The sequence below is a fragment of the Sorex araneus genome, chromosome 7 (assembly GCF_027595985.1).
Source record: "Sorex araneus isolate mSorAra2 chromosome 7, mSorAra2.pri, whole genome shotgun sequence".
In the NCBI taxonomy this organism is placed as follows: Eukaryota; Metazoa; Chordata; class Mammalia; order Eulipotyphla; family Soricidae; genus Sorex; species Sorex araneus.
This window is the reverse complement of record NC_073308.1, coordinates 67750417-67773290: the sequence shown is the minus strand read 5'-3', so window position 1 is coordinate 67773290 and position 22874 is coordinate 67750417. Positions and strand designations below refer to the sequence as shown.

Genomic DNA, 22874 nt, shown 5'->3' with positions numbered 1-22874 from the left:
ATGGGGGTAACACCCCAATGGGGAGGAAAGTGCAGCTCAGCTCACTGAATTTTTGTCTCATTGTAAATATTTCATTTTCCTAGGAAGATGTTTTAAAAAAAATCAGTCCTAAAGGACATTGTTTTTAGATTTATGTCATTCTAAAGTTTTAGCAACCTGATCTATAATCAAATCTTTCAGTGATTTCTACTCGGACTATTTCGTTCTTTTTTTCCCCATCACCAGTGGTGGATGATGACTGAAGGGGAACACATAGATAAAACTGCCCTTCAAGTAAGCAGCTGACTTGACTTCTACTTAAGATCAAGAGAAACGAAGTTGCAGTTGCTATCCCACATGTAACATATTTGAACATATACGCTACCGAGAGTATCCTGCCCACACACAGACCCTGGCAAGCTACCCGTGGCATATTGATATGCCCAAAACAGTAACAATGAATCTCACAATGGAGATGTTACTGGTGCCTGCTCGAGCAAATCAATGAACAACGGGCCCACAGTGCTGCAGTGCGGAGCTACGCTCCCAGGGTAGGGTAGGACTAGTCCACGAAGAGACCAGCAGTTCTGATGCTGATACATTAACAGCATCTCCTGGGTCAGATCAGAGATAAATTTTTTGGGGGTGTAGAGATGATATAAAGTATTTTACACCCATCAATTAATGACAAGGGCATAAAAATCTAGAGCTGGTAATATTCTTTCTCTTTCAGGCAGAGAAGCTTAAATTATATCTAAATTTGCTTTGTCCCCTAAAAATCTTCTGCTACTAAATTGTCTCTTTTGTGCCCATGTGCTTCTTGCTAAATATTTCTAAGCTCCGTCATGACTAAGCGTTAGTAAACATTTAACCATCTTGCTGTCCATTACTCCTCAAGACTTAACTTAAATGCTGTCAGCAAAGTGAGCCACATAAGGTTTTGCCCTCCTGTGAGCACTGCCACTGCTTTATAAGTTGGGCCAGATGCTCCTCGCCTCAGGAAGCACTGCACTTCATTCGTGTGTGTGTGTGTGTCTTGTCTCTCCTCTAGGTCTGGATGCATTTTAGGGCAGGGAACATATTTTTCCTGCCTTCTAAATGTAATAATAACTAATGGTAAATAAAAATACCACCTCAGTTAAGCTCCTCCAAGAGACGCAAGACGTCGTCTCTGGGGTACTGGAGAGATAGCACAGCAGGTAGGGCGTTTGCCTTGCTCAAGGCAGACCCGGCTTTGAGCCCCAGCATCCCATAGGGGCCCCTGAGCACCGCCAAGAGTAATTCCTGAGTGCATGAGCCAGGAGTAACCTCTGTGTATTGCCGGTGTGACCCAAAAAGAAAATAAAAAAGGCTTAGTCTCTGACAATTCTGCACCGGGAACATGCTCAGGATAAATATTTGATAAATAGAAGCAAATAGGGGGTCAGTGACATAGTACAGAAGTAAAGCAATTGCCTTACATGTGGCCCACTCTAGTTGAATTTCCAGCACTGGGTAGGGTTCCCCAACGTCATCCCAACTGAACCCAGAGCTAGCAGTATGCTCTGAGCACGCCTGGGGTGACCTAAATCCCCCAAATTAAATACATAAATCAAATAAATACATTTAATTAAAATGCCTGATATCATAGCTAGCCTTAGTAACTGCAGAAACTTTTTAGCATAACACCGAGATTTAGAATAACAATTATTTGGGTATTAATTTGATATTTTAATCAGTTTATACTATCAAAAAGATTTGGGTATTAGCCTAATCCAAATGACTAACTCTAATTTCTTGGACTCACTCAAATGAAAACAATTTGCCTTTTCACAAATAGGTTTGAAACAAATACCATTATCTCGCTGGGCTATTATTCTAGACTATGCTTTACTTTTTCTTCCTTGAGTGTCTTTGAGGAAACTGCCTTAGGTCCAGTCTGTTCTGTATACAACCAGCATACAGCTGTGCAAGAAGCTACACACGTTCCAGTTCAATGTTGTGTTTTAAAGTGCAGCCTTGGGCTGAGCAATAGCACAGCGGGGAGGGTGTTTGCCTTGCACGTGGCTGACTCAGGTCAATTCCCAGCGTCCCATATGGTCCCCGAGCACTGCCAGGAGTGATTCCTGAGTGCAGAGCTAGGATTCAGCCCTGAGCATCCCTGGGTGTGACCCCAAAAAGCAAAAAAAAAAAAAAAAACCCAAAAGCTCAGCCTCTGTTCTCCCTCCCTCCCTCCCTCCCTCCCTCCCTCCCTCCCTCCCTCCCTCCCTCCCTCCCTCCCTCCCTCCCTCCCTCACTTCTTCCCTCTGTCTTTCCCACACCTAGCTGAACTCAGAGTTTACTCCTGGCTCTATACTCAGCATCACTCTTGCTGGATCTTGGGGTCCATACGGTGCTGGCAGGGATTGAAGCTGGGTTGGACACATACAAGGCAAGCATCCCACCTGCTGTACTCTTGGCCCTCAGACCGTGCTTCTTATTTTTTTTCTTTTTTGGGTCACACCTGGTGATGGTCAAGGGTTCCTCCTGGCTCTACACTCAGGAGTTACCCTTGGTGGTGCTCAAGAGAAGATATGGGATGCTGGGAATCGAACCCGGGTCAGCCATGTGCAAGGCAAAAGCCCTACCCGCTGTGCTATTGCTCCAGCCCCCCAGACTGTGCTTCTTAATTGACCCGCCTAATTAAAATATTAGCTTAAAGATAACCTTTTCTCTGTAGCCCCAGGAGTGTCCCATTTGCCCCCAAAACTCTATGGGGATTTGTTACACCCTTTTCTATGTTACACCCAAATCAGTAAATACAAAACATCACAAAAAATCATTATTAAGTATTAGATTCTTGTGTATGATCCTCTACCAATAGGTTCTGACTCTTATGAGAATACAGAACAAATAATCACATATGCACCTTCAGTTTAAATCCTGAATTTTAGCAAATCATATAAATATTCAAATTGGTAATTACTTTCCTAAAAGAATATTCAGAACTGTCTACTTAAGGTAGTGAAATCTCTACAAACAAGTCAATCACGGTCATCTCATGGAAGCTCCGTACTGCAGAGAAAGCACGAATACAGGTCATCACTGTGCTATAAACTTTTCATGGTGAGCCGAGTCCGGAGGACCCATGCTGCAGATTGGGGAAAAGCACAAAATGCAACTGTCTCGGGGTCCTCACTTCTCCCATCCCTTTACCACCCTAATACTTCAGGTGGCTCCCCACGAGGAAGAAAGCAACAACGAAAATGACAACTTCTTTTCTTTTTCTTTTAAATTTTATTTTTTTTTTTGCTTTTTGGGTCACACCCGGTGATGCACAGGGGTTACTCCTGGCTCTGCACTCAAGAATTATTCCTGGTGGTGTTCTCGGGACGAGATGGGATGCTGTGGATCAAACCCGGGCCGGCTGTGTGCAAGGCAAACCCCCTGCCTACTGTACTATCATTCCAGCCCTGAAAACAGCAACTTCTTGCCAGTCTCTGATACTGTTTGACATCTTTGCACTATTTGTTCATTGGGAAGCTGGAGTCAGCTTGAACTGGGTCCAGGCTTTCTAGCTCACCAATTTCCTCTCAGTCAACACATTGCAGGTGAGGCTTAGAACTAAGTGGATTTAAAGTCACTACATGCTGTGTATTATGGCTATTCTTTCGGTTTTGTGTCTTCCATAATTTTCAATGTAGACATTTTACATGCTCAATGAAGTCCTCTTTTAAATGTTCTTTTGTTTCCTCATGGAAAACAAAATATTCCTCATAAATATTTGATAAAAAAGCTTGATATTTTTATATCATTGAACAGAAGTGTATTCTATTATAAAACTCAAATGTTTTTGTTTAAAATACAGACAATATAAATGGCCCATAGACTTATTTCAGCCACAATACTTATGTCAGGGGTAAAGGCAAGGGAGAATAAAAATATAAACATTAAATTTAATTTCATAATATCATTGAACCCACTGGAGCTGCCCAGGAAAAACCTCAGTAGACTTCATATGTGACAAAGGACTCCTTGTTTTCAGGGTTTTTTCACAGTAAGGCAAAGATCTTTTATATAATTTCAGGTAAGATCTTTTATATAATTTCAGGTCCATGCAATTTTTGAATCCAGTAACAGATAAATACAGAACAAGAGAGGGCGCAGGATGGTCTAAAACACTTTCTAGCTTTGAGACATAAAATAAATCGTTTAACCCCTGCAGCTGTTTTATATCTTGAGGCTTAATAGTTAGGCTTTTGGCTTAGAATATGGTTTAAGGAAATTAAAATATTTGTACAGGGATTAGCAAAGTTCTTATTTCATAATGATATAGAAACAGAGGGAGAAAGGGAGGGAAGGAGGGAGGGAGGGAAGAAGGAAGAAAGGTAGGAAAGGAGGGAGGGAGGGAAGAAGGAAGAAAGGTAGGAAAGGAGGAAGGAAGGGAGGGAGGGAGGGAGGGAGGGAGGAAAGGAGGAAGGGAGGAAGGGAGGAAGGAAGGAAGGAAGGAAGGAAGGAAGGAAGGAAGGAAGGAAGGAAGGAAGGAAGGAAGGAAGGAAGAAAGGAAGGAAGGAAGGAAGGAGGGAGGGAGGGAAAGAAAGAAGGGAAGGAAGGAGGGAAGGAGGGAATCAGAAAGAGAAGGGAGGGAAGAAGGAAGGAAACACTCTGAACTTCATTCTGTTTTACTTTGAGTTGGTAACATTACTTAGCACCTCGTGTTTAGTTTTTCTTGCAATTGCTCCTAGAAGGCGTAATCACTGAAAATGAGGAAGGCACTGGGACAGGGAGAGCATCTTTGGGGAAGGGAAGGAGGGTTGCCTCTACTTCTGCATCAAAGACCACTTAAACAACCAGAACACAGCAACTATTTTCAAATATTTGCAGGCTCATCCAAGGATGGAAAAGCTAACTGACATCACGTTACTCTTGGCAGTGACTGGATTAGCGACGGGAAGTGAAGGGATGACAGATTTCAGTTTGACACGACAGTAAATTCTATAAACTGTATAGCTGTCCAGCCACAGAATGGGCCGATACACAAAGTAACTAACTCCCTGTGATTGGACGGGTGCGGAAAAAGGTTAGCTGACAACCTGTCAGGGGAGCTGTGTAAAGACTTTCTGCCGTGGCTGGCAGGGTCAGTGGGTAATCTATAAGGTGCTTTCCAAACGTTACAGTTGTAAAATACCATTAATATGAAAAGTTACAAGAGCATAGAAGTGGAAGAAATTTGGAAACTGACTTTTAGGAGAATAACAAGGCTCGAAGAAAACTGCATTCTTTCAAAGGTGTGTGGTCCCTCATGAACCTACAGAAGACATTTGAAAACTGACTTTTAGGAGAATAACAAGGTTCGAAGAAAATCAGAGTCTTTTCAAAGGTGTTTGGTCCTTCATCTGCCCATGGATATGTGACAAAGTAACCAGACTGGAATATCTGTGGGAATTTATCAATGCCAGTTTTTAATTATCCTTCTTTTTTTTTTTTTCAATTTGTCTCATTTTAATGAGACCCAAGTTGGATTGGGTTACTTGTTTGGGGTCATTCCCAGTGATGCTTAGGGCTTACTCTTGGCTCTGTGCTCAGGGATTATTCCTGGCTGTGCTGAGGGGAGGCAGAGGTGGTGCTGGCTGGGGACAGAGAACATCTCTAATCCTCTGCACTAGCTCTCCAGCCCACATGCCAGATTATTTTAATGTAGCATTAAACTTTGGGGCTGAAATAGCAAAAGAATGATTATTGGGCTGTATAAATATAAGGGCAATTTACAAATAAGATCAAGTTGTGTCTAAGCAAAAGGAAGATAAGGACTATTAAAATAACATATATATTAGGGATAGAAAGCTTAATATCTATCACTCTGCCTCTTAGGGGTTACTCCTGGCTCTGTGCTCAGGAATTAACCCTGGCGGTGCTCAGGGGACCATATGGGATGCTGGAATCGAAACCAGGTTGGCCGCGTGCAAGGCAAATGCCCTACCCACTGTACTCTTGCTCCAGCTCCTTGATTCCCTTTTCAATTTTAGTTCTCTCATCTGATTGAAAAGCCTGGCAAGGCTGCCAAATTCATTTGTCCAAAAAGAAAAAAAAGAAGGCTGAAGAGTCTTCAGACAATTTGCTCAAACACAGAGATTTAACCTTACTCTAGTCATTCTTTATAAATTCTCATTGTTGCTGGGAAATATGGGTCTTCTCACAGAGAACCACTTCAGATCAGATCAAGAAGGCCCTCTGTGCACACCTGCCTAGCAGCGTCTACCTTCCGACTCCTTAGTCCCATGGGACAGAATCATCACAGAAATCCTTCTTTAAACTAAATCAAAAGACTACTCTAGACTTATGAGCAGTATCTGGAGGTCTTTTTTTTTTTTTTTTGCTTTTTGGGTCACACCCAGCAATGCACAGGGGTCACTCCTGGCTCATGCACTCAGGAATCATCCCTGGCGGCGCTCAGGGGACCATATGGGATGCTGGGATTTGAACCCGGGTCGGCCGCGTGCAAGGCAAACGCCCTACCCGCTGTGCTATCACTCTACCCCAGTATCTGGAGTTTTAAGAAGTACTTTATTAGACACATGTTGATTAGTATCTGATAACGGGGGGTGTTGAACCAGATGTTCAGCTTCCTTCCAATACTGATTTGACTGAAACATGTGAACCCGGGTATAGCACCTGTATATCTATAAACACATACAGGTTAATGTATCTACAGAGGAATAGTGACAAACTACAAATGTTCAATACATTTGTTCAGATTCTCCGATGAAAAGTTTGTCTGAAGTTGAAATACTGTATTTGTCATTAGAGATCTTGGGATCAATGAACATAGGGGCCACAGAATCACAATGATGGCAAAAAATATATATGAGCAGATGCATACATTTACATATACATCATCTTTGTATTTGAATAATAATGCTGAGCCAACAGCTATGTGTTTTCATACATTCGTTAATCTTGACAAGGTCAGGGCAAACATATCACAGGGAAGAAATTCTCCTGCATGAGGAATTCATGTTCCCTTCCTTGTTGTGTCTTTCGCTTTCAGCATGTGGCGGAAATAATGCATCCAGTTGACCTCACCAGTACAGGTTCTGTTGGAGCATGGAGAACCTCTCCACTCCTGTGTTCAGACAGGAGCACTAGAGATGGGATTGGACCCAACTCTCACCTCGAGAAGCCTCACATTCATGGGAAAGTTTGTCTTGCCTACCTCAACACACACTGCATTCCGAATTTTCCAAGATTCCTTTAGGTTTCATTTTTTTCTTGACACTGACAAAATTAGTTAAAGCAATAGGCTGCTTCTGTTCCTCATCAAACTCCCCGGGAATTCTGGCAGAATCCAGCACAGTTGGCAAAGCTTGCGCAGACCGTTTGACATTGACTTGGCCCTAAGGCTATTCCCAAGGCAATTGCTACTTGCTGAGGAAGCTTGCTGGGCTCTCCGAGAGGGATGGAGGAATCAACCAAGGTCAGCTGTGTGAAAGGCAAACGCCCTACCCACTGGGCTATCACTCAGGTTCTTTCATTTAATAATATTAATTATTCATTATTTTATTTAACAATAAATAATTGTATTTAATAATAAATAAAATAATTATTTTAAAATTAATACTTTTCATAATAAACAATTATTCACTGTCACTGTCACTGTCATCCTGTTGCTCATCGATTTTCTCGAGTGGTGGCACAGCAGCAGGGCATTTGCCTTGCACGCAGCTCACCCGGGTTCGATTCCTCTGCCCCTCTCGGAGAGCCGGCAAGCTACCGAGAGTATCTCACCCACATGGAAGAGCCTGGCAAGCTACCCATGGCATATTCGATATGCCAAAAACAGTAACAACAAGTCTCACAATGGAGATGTTACTGGTGCCTGCTTGAGCAAATTAACAATTATTAATACTAATAATACTTTTCTTTTTTTAATTTTTAAGATTTTATTGAATCATGGTGAGATAATTATAAGCTTTCATGTTGGGTTACAATATCACAATTATCAAACACCCATCCCTCCACCAGTGCATATTCCTCACCACCAATATCCTGGGTATAACCCCCCCTTTCCCACCCTACCCCCGCCTCTATGGCAGACAATATTCCCCATACTCTCTCTCTACTTTTGGGCATTATAGGTTGCAACACAGACACTGAGAGGTCATCATGTTTGGTCCATTATTAACTTTCGGCATGCATCTCCCGTTTTCTTAGCGATCCCTTCTCTATCCCATCTGCCTTCTCCCCTCTGCTCATGAAGCAGTCTTACAGCTTTGGGGCAATCCCCCTGGCCCTTGTATCTATGGTCCTTGGGTGTTAGCCTCATGTGATGTTATTTTATACTCCACAAATGAGTGCAGTCCCTTTTTGTCTGCCCCTCTCTTTCTGACTCATTTCACTTAGCATGATACTCTCCATGTTTATCCATTTATAAGCAAATTTCATGACTTCATCTCTCCTAACAGCTGCATAGTATTCCATTGTGTAGATGTACCAAAGTTTCTTTAACCAGTCATCTGTTTTAGGGCACTCGGGTTGTTTCCAGATTTTGGCTACTACTAATAATACTTTTCACAGTATACATGCACCTAAAATTAAGTGAAACAATCAGCAAAGAATATGAAGTTCTTTTATCCTTTCAGAGATAGGAATGGTACTCAGTCTCCAGGCTCGTTATGTTTTGAAACCATACTCTCAGTAACACAAAATTTTAATTTTATAAAAGAAATTTAAAGAAGATTGCATGTGTGAGAGGCTGGAACTGACTAGTTTTCAAAAACTGTACTTCTTATTACTATTCTCAGACTATTACTGTCTAAAACTGTATTTGATCCCTAATAAAGGTCCATGGCTTTATAATGCCTGTACTCTAGAGAAACTTTTATCAACTTTTCTCTGACTGCGGCCCCCCACTAGAAAACTTCCTTCCCGTGCCCCCTCACCCCTACCAACCCATGTTGTCCCACCAGCTGGGCCCCCAGTCTTTGCTATGAACTCTGATTTACACAATTTTCACTGTGGCCCCCTTGGCCAAGAGGGAGTCAGACATGCCTCCATTGAGAAAAGCTGCCCTTTGAAGTGGACCACTCGATCACTAGATATGTTTATGTAATTAGTAAGCACAATGAAATTGCGTTCATGTACTCAAACTATAGAAGAAAAGAAAAAGATTCAACTCAACCAATGCTTGTTGGCGTTCGGGCTATTCAGGGGCAACCAAAAATACATTTGTCATGTGGATAACTTTTACCTAGTCAGGTCTATAGAATTGCTTGCCACGATTGGACTTACAACCATCTAATATTTAAAAATACGTGCCTTTCTTGTATGCATATAAGATTTGGAAACCTTACAGGAAAATGTTTTTTCTTTTCTTATCTCCCTCTTCTTCTCTCTCTCTTTAAAATAGTGACTAAAGAAAGTAGGAGTTTTCAATAAATGTATCTATTTCTAGAGAAGTTACTTTAAAATCAGCTCACTCTGGTGAAGAGGAAAGTATTTTCCCCTCCTCTGCTGGCAAAAATAATATCTCTTGACAGCTCTAATATGCCTCTTTCTCACTTTTGTTCTAGTCTTTTCAAGAGAAAAAAATCTTTAGCACAAAAAATCAAATAAAGCTATCTATGTTATAAAAATTCCACTTCTAAACTTGTGTTATAAAATTAAATTATGGAACAGCAACCGAAAAAAAAAAGAAGATTGTATCTATTGTATTCCCATTTTCAAGAGCAAAGAGCAGTGAAGGTGATTTGCAAACTCTGAAGCATATAAAAATATAATGCCATTATTTTCTTGAATACTTGAGAAGACAGGCATCATTTTGAAAACATAAATTCAGATATAAGAGACTGATTTTCTTTATGCAATTTGAAGGAGGTATAAATCAGTATTATTCAACTTGAGGAGCTAACAGCAGACTCAGGAAGAATCTTCAGTACAGGATAGAGGGAATGCTTTGGGTGATGTTATTCCGAAATATTTACACCCAATCTTGTTTTTGAAAGTGCCTAAGGCAGTTTATATGAATACATAAAATTCAGTAAGGTGTCAAGAATGAAAGCAAGGAAGAAACAGTAAGCCCAAGGGCTGTGCTATCAAAGGATCTAGGAATGAGGCCACTGCATACACATAAATACTTGCACGTATATATCTGACACATAAATGCTTGCATGTATACATCTGTGCATGTGTTCTTAAGTTATTAAAGAATGTTATACATTTTCAATAAATGGATCATAAAATTGGTCCTGAGGATTTTATTTGCCTATAGAATAGAAACCACACAACTAAAAGATACACCCAGATCCTTAATCACATCAACCAGCCTAATGAGAATACGACAGAAGTGAATGCACACAAGAATCACAAGCCGTCTCTTAAAGGGACAAGAAAAAAGTCTGACAATAGAAGAACCTTGAAGATATCCATGTGAAAACAGTCACTCACAAATGATTGTGTATTGTATGACTCACTTTATAAGAAATATCTAGAACAGGTGTAATTAGGTGAATAGCTGATTCTGGCTGGGAGGATGGAGGTTGAAAAGAGGCTGATAATGGTTATGGGGTTTCTGGATTAAAAGCAGTCTCTACAATTAGGTTGTCACGACGGTTGCAAACTTTTCTGAAAATTCTGTCAGGAATTGAACTGCATCGGTTATAGGAGTAGAATTATGCTATATGGTAGGTGATGTGTGTGTCATATCTCAATAAAACTGTTACAAGCAGAACACTGTTTGTAGACCAGAGATTGTCCAATGAAGGGCCTATCAGGATTGTTTCGAGAGCTCCTTCAAGCTCTCATTGCAGGATCCCACACTTGGATTTCTAATCCAGTGGTCTGGGAGGAGGCATGGCAAGTGCACTTCTGCCAACTTGCATTTTTTGGGTTCTGCTGCCACTGTGGCCTGGGCAGCAGTATGAGAATGAACGCAGAGGCAGCACCAACACCTAAACACAGTGATTCTTGGATGTTATCACTTGAACACAGTTTACACAGTTTAGTAAGAGCGATCCAGTGGGAAATACCACTGAAAGGAAGCCTAGCAGTCACGATTAGAATTAAGGACAGACTCCATCAGGCCACCAGTAACAGCCGTAAGAGATTTAATATCGACTGATCCTTGCTAAGTGACAAGTACCGTGGTGAGTGGTTCCATGATCTTTACTGAGGCCTGTGAGCGGCTGGTGGAAATGACCACGGTAATAGTAAGCTCCGCTCTTGTTGCATCATTACATCCAAGCATGCAGTGCATATATAAGTTAATATATACAATTATGTACCACGCACTATTTACCAATTTCTTCATAGACATAGCCCTTACTTTAAGAACCGAAGGGCTCTTAAAATTTCCCTTCCATTGCTAGGAAGCAGAGAGTTGGCAGGTTAGCTATGAAGTCCTTCCTCTAAACAGGGGCCCCTAGTCCCTTGGGAGACCCGAGGAGCCCTTCTTGACCCTGTCAGCTGGCTGGTTAGATTTCCAGGGCTCAGAGCAGCGTCTTCTTCATCCCTTCAGAAACACCACACGGTATGTTATGACTAATAAACTCCTAATTTTGCAAAGGGTACGCTTAATAAATTACACTCTAGTCTCTGTAATGATGTCATTCACACTCATATGACTTCTGACAGGAGCACTGAACAGGAGAGAATGGGGTGTAATTGTGCATAGCGCACTTAGCCCACAGGAGTTAGCCCATTACCCTTCAGGCTTAACTGCGGTACGCTAAGCCCCGGAACTTTCCAGTCGTCTGTGATCTGGTTGGGAGACAAGGCTGCATTTGTTCTTCTGGGCTAACTGGAATGCTAGAACCAAAATTCAGGAGAGGAGAGGACTGAAGTCCTTCTCCACTATTAATTAACAAAATGGTGAGCCCACGGATAAAGGTTTGGATTTTTATGCAGTATCCCAACAATATATTGATTTTTAATAATTCGGGGTCTATTCTCCTGTGCCTAGAATCATGCTGAAATAAATGGCTCTGCATAAAGCTTGAGGGGAAAAAGTCATTAGGTAGTTTAATGAATGACTGGGATTTGGGAAGCCGTTTTACACAGGAGCTGAGTACCCCGACAGATGCATAAACTTTAAAAGCAAGGAAGGTGTGAGATTGAGTGATGTGATTCGCTCCACATCCTCAGGCTTAATTCTGCATTTTCTCTCTGAACAGGTATGCAGGCTCAGCAGTAGGCAGCTATACCCCCTCGTCTCTTGATTATTGTGTTTCAACCTCCCAGGAAAAGAAATGAATTTTCTAGGTTTGGGCAGGCTTGGGCAGAGCCGCTCTCTGAAGTCAGGCATGCCTTGGACATCTGCACCTTATATTTCCTTAGTGAGAACAAGCCCTGAAGGACTGATCCCTGCAACTCTTCATCTTGCAAGTGGAAAGGTATGAATCAGCTCCCCATCATCTATATGCTTTTGTTAGACTCCCAGCAGGACGTTCCAAATGGAGATCTGCTTCCTCTCTGCTAACCGTCGCTTCTGATGTCACAGACTCTTGGCAAAACCCTGCATTTCTCTCCAATCTCCACAGAGACCCATTTAAAAGCAAATAAATCAAATAAAATTATTATTTTTTTAAATGACCATGAATGAAACTTTCTTTTCTAGAATGTAAGCACAAAATACTAATGGTTAAAAGGGTAGGAAAACTGGGGCCACAGCAATAGTACAGTGGGTAGGGTGCTTGCCTTGTATGTGGCTGACCCAGGTTTGATTCCCAGCACTCCCTATGGTCCCCAAGCCTGCCACAGTAATCCCTGAATATAGAGCCACATATAAGCCCTGAGCACTGATGGCTGTGACCCTAAAACAAAACAAGGCTGAGGACTGGAGCCATAGTATAGAGGGTAGAGTGTTTGCCTTGCACGTGACTGACTGGGGTTCGATTCCCAGCATCCCATATGGTACCCCAAGCACCGCTAGGAGTAATTCCCGAGTGCAGAGCCAGGAATAACTCCTTGGCATCGTGGGTGTGACCCAAAAGCAAAAAAAAGAAAAAAGGCTGAAAATTTTTCTTAGCTTGCAACGATAGGCAGACAGACAAGAAATATACTCAAACAAGGTCCTAGAGCAAAGACCCGTATCACTCACTGTCTAGAAAGATGTTCTATGCCACTTATACAAATAAACCAACATACAGCTTTCAATATATCACATAAATGGTGATATCATTCATGTAAATAAAACACTTAACAAATGAGATGGATTAGTACACGCCAATCTTAGTCTCAGCCTAGTCAAGAAATATTAACTCTTCCTTGATACTTGCCTAAAACATGTTCATCCTCAGGACTCAACTTGAACCCTATGTCTCTCGGGATACCCCAGACGACAGTCATTCTTTGTATCACTGAATTACTCAAATAATTAATAGTGCCTAGGAAGTGATTTCAGTACACTGATTTTAGTAGTAATCTCATACTCCCATTGTGGGCATCCATCAGGATACCTCACATAGACTCCAGTGTAAATTTTAATGCCTGACAAGACAGTATTAACTGTTAGCTGCTGTAACTATTGCAGACCATCTAGTCCTTCATTTAGAAATATCCTGTGCCATCTGAGATAAATCAATGTTTACTTTAGACTCTATTTTGACGTCATATCTATGATGATGGCTTCATTCCTTGGTCATCTCCCGAGAGGGGGTTGCTGACTCACTAGTGGGTAGACACCATCCCCGCTGTCCTATCGCTCAGGCCCTCCTTTGACTCTCTGGGACACACTTCATTGCTGGTGCCACCTCCACCCAACTTGGGATGCGTCACTCCTTTCTAGTGCTTTCTCCTCTGCTCTCAGGGAAAACCTACGGTTTCTAGGGGACATGTTCTATTTTTCTAGTCTTCCCACCTATTTCTTAAATGCAATTTTGTTTTGGTCTTCCCTATCTGTTCTTTCCTGAATTTCTTGTCAGCAAGAAGACACAGTGAGCCTGCAAAAGTGGGCAGTGGGCAGGACCAGGTTGCGCCCACTATTCAGGAGCTCCTGTGGGCTTTTGAGTCCCCACCTCCGTGAGTCTTGCAGTCTGGAGAGGGAGGCAGTCTGTGGTACATGCATTCATTCCCCTTCCACTCCCTTCTGTGGCTCCCCCTTCTTCCAACATCAACAAATTGATATATTTAAGATAATTCATGACAAACTTTATATTTCACAGATGTAAGCATCCCTATTCTTTGCTAATAATTCTGGAAAGTGAGGTGGCTTATTTGGAGTGGCATGTGTAAACAATTGATGTTCTGGATGGCAGACCTTGAGCCACATGGTCACCCAGGATGTGCACTAGAAAAAAATAATTACAATATACAAAACAAGTCTGAGATTAAAAAAGAAAACAGCCCTCAGGACCCTATGCTTTAAGTACCAATATAATACATATATATATATGTATATATATATATATGAATGAATGAAGAATGCCTCAAATGAGCAAGTACACTTGGATCCTAAGTTGAAAGACACTACAAAATTAAGTCCTTAATTTAAACCTGAATTGTAAGCTAGACATATACTTATACTTTTGGGAGAACGTTTTTCTGTAGAATAGTTTTTTGATTTCTCTGGTAACACTAGTTCTGATAGTTCTGACTGGCAGCTCATCTGTGTATATCCTTTTAAAAGATACTTGCACTGACACGATTTCTAAGGAAGTCTCCTTTGCATTAGCTCCAGCTTAGTCAAAGCAAAAACATCCTAAATGAGGTCAGTTTACAGCCAGTGATGAGGGGCCTGAGAGGAACGTATCTCTCGGCCGTGTGGCACAGAAGTGGATGGATGCAGCAAACCCACACTGAAGTTCTCCAGGATGAGGTGAACTCTTAGGAGAAAGGGTGCTGCTTCCACTGACTCTGAATTCCACAAACACTGACATTCCTCACAAGCAGTCAAGAAAAATCTGAGAACCTCAGTTGCCTAAGCCTTCCATCCTGATAATCTGCTTTAATATTTGTAATGAGATATAATGAAGACTGAGAGAAGGTCTTCTCTGCTAGGATCATCATGCAAAAGCAAAGAAAAGTAAGCCCAAGTAGAAACAATATGAAAAAAAGATCTTTTGTTCCCTATTTCTATCTACCAAACAACATGACTCAAAAATGAAACCCACAAAAGGCTGTTATGAGAAATGAGATCTTTACTGACACCAACTGGTAAGGAGGTCACCTTGATAAAGCAGAATATTTCATTAATTACACCCCAAGATATAGATTCCAGGTCAACATGTTGTGAATATGACATTCAGCCAGATAATAGAATCCAGCAAGACAGATGGGACGTTCTGCATCTTCAGTATGAATTAAATATTTACTAAAATAGAATTCAAGCCCTGACCTCAGGGGTGATAAGAAGGATGTACACTTTAAATATACTGTGATTAACATCCTAATGGCAGATCGACTACCATAGTTTTAAGGAGACATCAAAAATAATGAATTGTAAAGAAATGTAGCATGAAAAAAATAAAAGGTTCAGATGACAACTAAGCAATATGGTATCATGTTTTCAGTCTTTATATACACACTACCCTAGAGTTCCTATTAAGATAGAGTACAATGACATTTGCCTTTTCATTTACTTTTCCAATGGAAATACATATCAACTTCAGAGTTCAATTAAATCTCCCAACACAACTATATATCTTTTATAAAACATGACATTTTATAATCCAATCACATTTGCTGATTTTTTTAAAGTCCACCTCTTATCATCTGTTATTCAAATTTAAATTGAAAAGTCCCCACTAAGAATGTTTTCAGCCTATATGACAAGATGACCTGGAGCAATCCAGGGAAATTTCATAATTGAAAATTGAGTGCTTTCATGCTATTATCCCTTTATTTAGAAGATAAAAACTGCTAATTCTTTAGCTAGCATTTTGTAAATATCTGTCACAGATATGTCAACATTATTATTCAGAACGTGTTCAGAGGAGGCTGGGAGATGCAACAATTACTCTCCTGCACAGACCAGGAAACCTTGCTTTCTCGATCCTTCTGTTTCTGAAGAAACAAGAAGGGGGGGACATCAAGAGCAAAGAGCTGAGGAGGCAGGGCAGCCCCTCCCCTCCTCGAGCAGGTCAAATGGCATCACATCCACTCTCTAGGGCTTGGGATGTTGAGTTTCTGAATAAACCTTATCTGGCTGCCTTTGTGGGGATCAACAGTGATCCAGGGAGAATTTGGAAATACACATCACTTCAAAGTTTAAAAAAAAAAATGGCTAGCTCTACCGGGCTTCTGATCTTATAAGGACATTGAGATCAATTCCTGAAGGGCAGCTGGCTTCAATCGGGCCAACTTCAGTTACATGTCTCTTGCCCCTGGCCCGGCCCCAGGGCTGGTGTGGAGAGAGTCCTGGGGAAATCATCACCTTCTCATCAGGTCCAGCCCCTCCTGCAGCCAGAGCAGGGCAGCCCAAGCACCTTGTTAATCCTCTCATCCAAATGCAGCTTCTGCCAAGCAGGCTGAGACCAGAACACCTGCCAGTGAGTGTCATTGCAAATTATGAGGAATATATAGGAAAAGGGGTATCCCCATGTTTGAAATGTGTGGGTTTCAAATGGCACTCTAGGTAGTATGTCTGTCACTCATCTGGCTCTATTATTGCGCTCATAATCTCTATGAGTGATAATCTCTATACTATCTACTCATAACACTCACTTTTACCTTCTAGAACTTTGGCTTATACCTAAGTAGCAAGAGTGCCAGTGGGCATGCTTAATTCCCGATGCCAGTGTCTGCAACAGAGTTCCTAATTATCAGAAAAAACACTTTAGAGACCTGTGACATTTATCCGCTGACCACTCACTGGACACATAGAGAGAATCTGTAACTATGGGGTATTCTAAGCTCTAAGAATTTAGTAGTAAACAACAACAGCAACGACAAAAGCCCTTCTCTTGGGGAACTTATTCTGTTGAGCAAGTTTCTGAACACACCTGGACAAAGCTTGATTTCCTGTCTGTAATGTTCCACCCACCCATGATCAACTCATGACAGAAATAAGCACGGTGCAATAGATACACTTAATATAGATAAAGACAAATATTCTTTTCTAAAGGCAAAGACATTGCTATGTGGTTTTGAAAACTGAAGACAATATAAATAATACTTGCTTGAACTGTCCTTTCAGCCACTACTAATTAACCTTTATTTTTCTCGGGATTGGCCCAGGTGTTCCATGCTTGGAACTCTGATATAAAGATTTTAATGGAAGAGAGCAGGGAAAGAATTTGCTCTTCAAGATTACAGAATCTGGACAGCTACGCTGATCTTCTTCACAGTCTTGATTTGCTAAAAGTACACATGCCATATCTACTAATCTGACAGATTTAAGAAGTAAGATATATTACTAACTTTAAGCTATATTACTTTGTTTAATTTGGTAACAGTAGAATAACATTAAAATATAACTAGGGCATCTAGGTTCTGCTGCTGATTCTAAAATTTTCTGAGTAGTCTTGACCTAAATATTCCCTAGTGCTTAGTGCCCGTATTTGTAAGGTGAAGCACATTTGGCAACGTCTGTAGTGATTCCTTAATCTCAAATTCTATGTGTAGGGGCATACAATAACACACATTAACAGAAAAATATAACTATAAAAAACCCTACTTAGTCTTATTCTAATAACTGCACTCCATGGATAATCATTAGCACAGCATGTGTAAACACATCCACATATTAAAAGGTGGTATTTAAAAAGCCTATTTTCTGAAATAGGTTAAAGTACTATGCGTGAAATCTTGCTTACAAAAGGTGGCAGCTGATTTTATTTTAGTATGGTACTGGAGTCCAACCTTAAGACACATTATAGTCAAAGATTACAAGGGTCAGATTAGCTAGGCTGTATGATACTTGGAAGATCAAAATAGTAATGTACATTGTTAAATATTTAATATATTATTAGTAATAATGCATAAGTAATGATATATTATTCTATAATATATTGTGCTATTAGCATGGCATGAATAATTGCTAACCCTTTAATATTTAATATATTAATATTTAATGTGTTGGTTTTTAATTATTTATTTAACAAGCATGATAAATAGTGACCACTGTGTCAAAATTATTTTAATCACCTTACACATATTAAGTCTTTGATCCTCAAGAGCCTTCTAAGATGGACTATCATTAATATCACATCTGATTTACAGACAAGGAAACTGGGGTACGGAGACGTTGATTAACTTGCCAAAGGCACTAAGAAGCAGTAGATTAATCTGCAGCGGACTAGGAAGACCAGGAAGTAAGTGACCTGTGGCCTGGCCTCAGCAGGCTCCTGCCCCCAAACTTTTGTCTCCAGCACTGCGCATAACTCTCCATTTCATCTGCTGTGTTGACAGAGCTAAGGAATCCAGGGATTGAGTTGAAAGATGGAATATCCAAGGAGGAAAGTGATGGCAGTTTTTAATGAAAAGAATGCATCTTACTTCCCGTCAACCCATGCATACACACACACACACACACACACACACACACACACACACACATAGACAACCCCACACATGTTCACTAAGCTCCTACACAGACACACAATCAAAGTCTACGTTGGCAGCTCTACAGTTAGGGGTTGGAGCATCACCTGAAGAGCAGGGAGAGGAAAGGTAAAGTCTTTAGGGCGTTTAGATTGTTTCTTGCATCTTTCTAAAACGACTGTCCACAATATTATGTCATATTAAACAAACAGCTTACATATTTAATGTTGATTTTGCCAACTTATTTTCATGATGCTGATATGTGCAGTTTTATAGTTTAACATGTCTCTGGCAGGTACGCCCTTTATTTAGGAATTTGAAAGACTATCTTTCTAATTTTGTTTAGCCTGATTTAATTTGATCTACTTTAAGGGTCCTCCCTGTCTTAAAAGAGTTACAGTTTCACCTGCCATGCCATGTGTTTTGAACGTTTCATTGTCTGGCGTCCCTGATCGTATAATCTGGGTGTGTTTCCTCTCTTCCTTCAGCACTGGTGAATTATATTTACATTTGAGTTTCCCTGGCTTCCCTAGGAGTATGCAGGGGAAATTTTCAGAAGTGGTTTATATCAACGAAGTGTTTTATATGGCTGAGATGTTCATGTCTGTCCTTACACATGTACCCAACAAATGATGCCAGAACACCACTGAACAACGAAGATGCCAAGAGACATGAGATGGGGCAAAATAAGGGAACACCCAACTTGCTAGCTCTGGGCAGAGGTGGCGGGGGACAGAGATGGCCAGAGGCACAGATGAGGGCCACCTTTCCCCACTGAGCCCTGAAACTGAGACGCCGCCCTCACAGCAGCACGTGATACTCCTTCTGGGAACACAGAGTCTGCCCCCAACTTCCTGGCTTGCTTTTGAGTCAGTCTCTGCAGCTACGAGACAATTTTGCTTAACTTTTTAATTAACGTGTGTCCTTGCTGACAGACCCTGTGGATGAGGCACTTTTTCCTTCTCCATTATGGCTTAAGCTTGAGATTTAATTACTGTGGAAATGAATCAAGAAAGATGACTTCAGGCAAAGCATTTCAAATGTCGGCAGAATAAAGATATTAATTCTCTGCTTTACAGCATCAGAGAGTCATTGCATCCTGAGGATGAGAGCTGTGAAAATGATTTGAGGAAGGGGGTGACCGGTTTGGAGACCCCACAGCCCAAAGGTAGACGAAAACTTTTGCTGGCAACCGGGAAAGGCTTTGGACAGCAACTTTGTATAACTTTGGGCACATGTACCACCACTTCTGTGTCAAGGAAAAATACTTTTCCAGTGTTCCACAGGAAGTGGCTGGGGTCCCTGGCGGATAAGCTAAGGAAATACACCCTCCTCCACTCAAATCACTTTTCTTTTATAGACACAGAAGGAAAAAGCGGAATATTTAAAATCATCTCATCTTTCATGGCATGAGCTGTAAGCCATGCAAATGCAGCAAAGCTACTAAAGGTGGAAGCCTCCAGCCAAATACTTATTCAGAACAAATATACAACCTTCAAATGACTTTGAGGGCAAGAACATTGAAGGCATGTGGGTTACCTTCTCATACAATCCAGTGCTCGGACAAAGAAGTCCTTGTGTAGCTGATGCTCGTCTCTCAAGATGGAACACTGTTCCAGTGTCACCGACATGGACGTCCTGTCTTTGGCACTTTTACAAGAGGTGAAACGGATACCATTCAGCTTGCGACAAATCTGTAACGCACACGGATACACAGTTTATTGTTCCCGTGCAGCTTCAAGTATCAGCCTCCTCCCAGCACTTCTTGTGGAATCATAAAATTTATGTTAATTTATGACAGTTGATTGGTGCAGTCTGTCCCCATGGAATGTAAAAACATTACCTTTTCATTTCAAGTGCGAGTAGAATAAATTGAATTTATTTTGCTCTTTGTAGGTGAGATGGAAGGGGGTACTAAGACCACTCGAGATGAAAGATATCCAGCAGAGATAGCAAAGCTCTTTGGAGGGGGACCTAGTGATAATAATCACAGCTCAGAAGTGACACTTTAATTATGATAGTGGGGTGGAAAAAAAGATTTCCTGTATCAGACACTTGATTTGAATCTTAAATGGCTATTATCTTACTTTATATTTAAGCAGCTGTTGCCAGTTTCCATTTTACGTTATGAGCTTTCAGCCATCCACTGCACAGTTACAGCAGAGAAGGGGGCCACTAGATAGTCTAACTCCCAAGGACACTAAAAGGACCCCTATTAATTGCATATTGACTGTGTACCCAGTATAAGCTAGTAAGCATCACATAGATTTGTTCTTTCATTTAACTTGCATGGACCCTGGTGGAGGAAGGTATGGTGATTCTCATTTTACAGATGATGCCGCTGAGGTTTAAAAGGGTTAAATCTGTACCCAACACAGAAGAGCCAGAGGTGGCGTTGACAAATACGGTTACCAAGGAGGACCCTGTCACCTGTAATCACTTCTGAACTCTGCAGTTTCCTTCTCTCCTTCCTTTTTATTATTCTGATACAAATTAAAAGACCAAACAGCAATAATCTCATACCATTGCTTGGTTCTGGTATGAGATGCCAAGAATTAATCAGAGCATCAGAAATGTTCATCCATAAGCACTTACAGATTGATCTAAGGTGGTGGAAGAGGCAGCTCTGTAATCTGCCATAACAGAGGCCCAAGCAGTAAGCAGTTGCAGACTTTGAGGAGAGGCTATCACAGTGGAGTTTGGCAATGGACTTGACCACGTTGTCATTTTGCTTCTTAGAACTAAACTAGGCTTTCCAAGTCCTTGGTAGACTTGTGAATTGTTCTAACACAGCATGCACCCAAAAAATGTTGATTTAACCACATTAAAAATGCAATCATTTATGTAAGATTATGTAAGTTTATATAAGATTAAACCATTAAAAATCCAAATATTTATAAACAGTTTCAAATTTGTATCTGAAAGAACAGAGTTCTCTGTATTCATAGGCATAAAATATAGATCGCAATAGATAGATACTGTGACTGTGCATCGCTGGGTGTGACCCAAAAAGCAAAATAAATAAATTAAAAAAAAATTGAGGTTTTAACCTTGGAAGGTAGATGGTCCATGCTTAGTGGTGCTTAGGGCTTAGTCCTAGCTCTGTTCTCAGGGATCACGCCTGATGGTGCTCAGGGCACTATACACGTTGTGAGGAATTAAACCAGATCAGCTGCAAGGCAAGTTAACTGCCTTAACCCTGGACTATCTCTCTGCTCCTAAGAGGTAACTTTTCTAATACAATGGTACTAAGGATCTAATTTATTTACTTTTTTAAAAAACTGAGATTACATTGGTTCACGAGCTCATCAAGTTTAGGTTTCAGGAGTAAAATGTTGCCACACAACCTCCACCACAGAGGTGCCCTATCATTCCATCACAGTCCACAGTACCCTAAAGTCAGGAGGAGGCAGGGGAAACTGCATCAAAGCAGGCAGACGGGGTTTTGATTTCTAATTTTTCTAAATTGCATTGAAGAACATTCACTTAATTTAATACACTTGGCTGATATTTGGAGTCTTTAAATTCCCATTTAAATTTTTTGTAAATCCAATCAAGACAAAAATCGAAACTGCCTTTTATTTTTCAATTGGAATGCAAAACATCAACAAAAGCAGAGTAACTTTTAATAGATTTCCAGAAGACAGGAAATGGGAAAATGCTATCTGTAAAGTTTCAGAGAATTTTTCTGGTTCTTCATTTTAAAAAATACTGATGTCCCTGGTTTGCTATAGGGATTATAAATCAAATTTTAAGCCCATAAGATTTGCTAAATTAAAGGCAATGTTATGGCAGAAGGCCAAGTTTGTACACTGGGTGCTGTGTATGCCTCTTGGCAGAAAATTCTCCACTGAGGGTTAAGTTGTGAGCAAGCCCTATTTATAGGGCTATAGATTTTAGGAAAGAGATGTCAGGAGTGCATGGCACTTATGGAAAAGGTGCAAGGCACTTATTTTTTTTATCACATATTATAAATGCAAAGAGCTGTATATGCTCAGAGGAAAGAGATCACTATGTTGTCACATACACATCTTCTCTTAATCTATCCACACAACTGCCCAACAGGAAAATAACAATATTCCTATGCTTCTATGTGGTCAGAGAGTCTAGGTAAATGATGAAACTGCCTTAATACTATCACATTATTAGTAAAACAGCAAATACAGTTGACTTGCCTTTGTGAACATTTTGTGAGGATTCATAACCATAGCATTCTTTGAAGGTAGCCAGAGCATCCACACTGGGGAAAGAACTATTTAAAAACCACCTTCGTCTAGTGCAGGATGGTGCGAAATGGGAGCAGTGCATAGCAGCAGCCTGAAAGCAATGTTTCATCTCGTTACCTTTGATGATATTTCCTGGGGCTCAAAAGGGCATGAAGGGAAGCGAAAGCAGCTATCTCCTGCCTGATACGAGGTAACTTTATATAGACTCATGGTAAATTATCCATTCATTCCCCCCGA

At 40.8% G+C, this 22874-nt stretch overlaps 1 protein-coding gene across 7 annotated transcripts in view; it reads right to left on the bottom strand.

Moving 5' to 3' along the window:
* The window catches only part of INPP4B (inositol polyphosphate-4-phosphatase type II B), a 709083-nt gene that overhangs the window by 33636 nt on the left and 652573 nt on the right, over positions 1–22874 (bottom strand). For all 7 annotated transcript variants that reach the window (XM_055144517.1, XM_055144520.1, XM_055144516.1 and 4 more), the window contains one exon: positions 19951–20105. In XM_055144517.1, coding sequence (XP_055000492.1) covers positions 19951–20105 — 155 coding nt within the window. The remainder of the gene's footprint in view (positions 1–19950; positions 20106–22874) is intronic.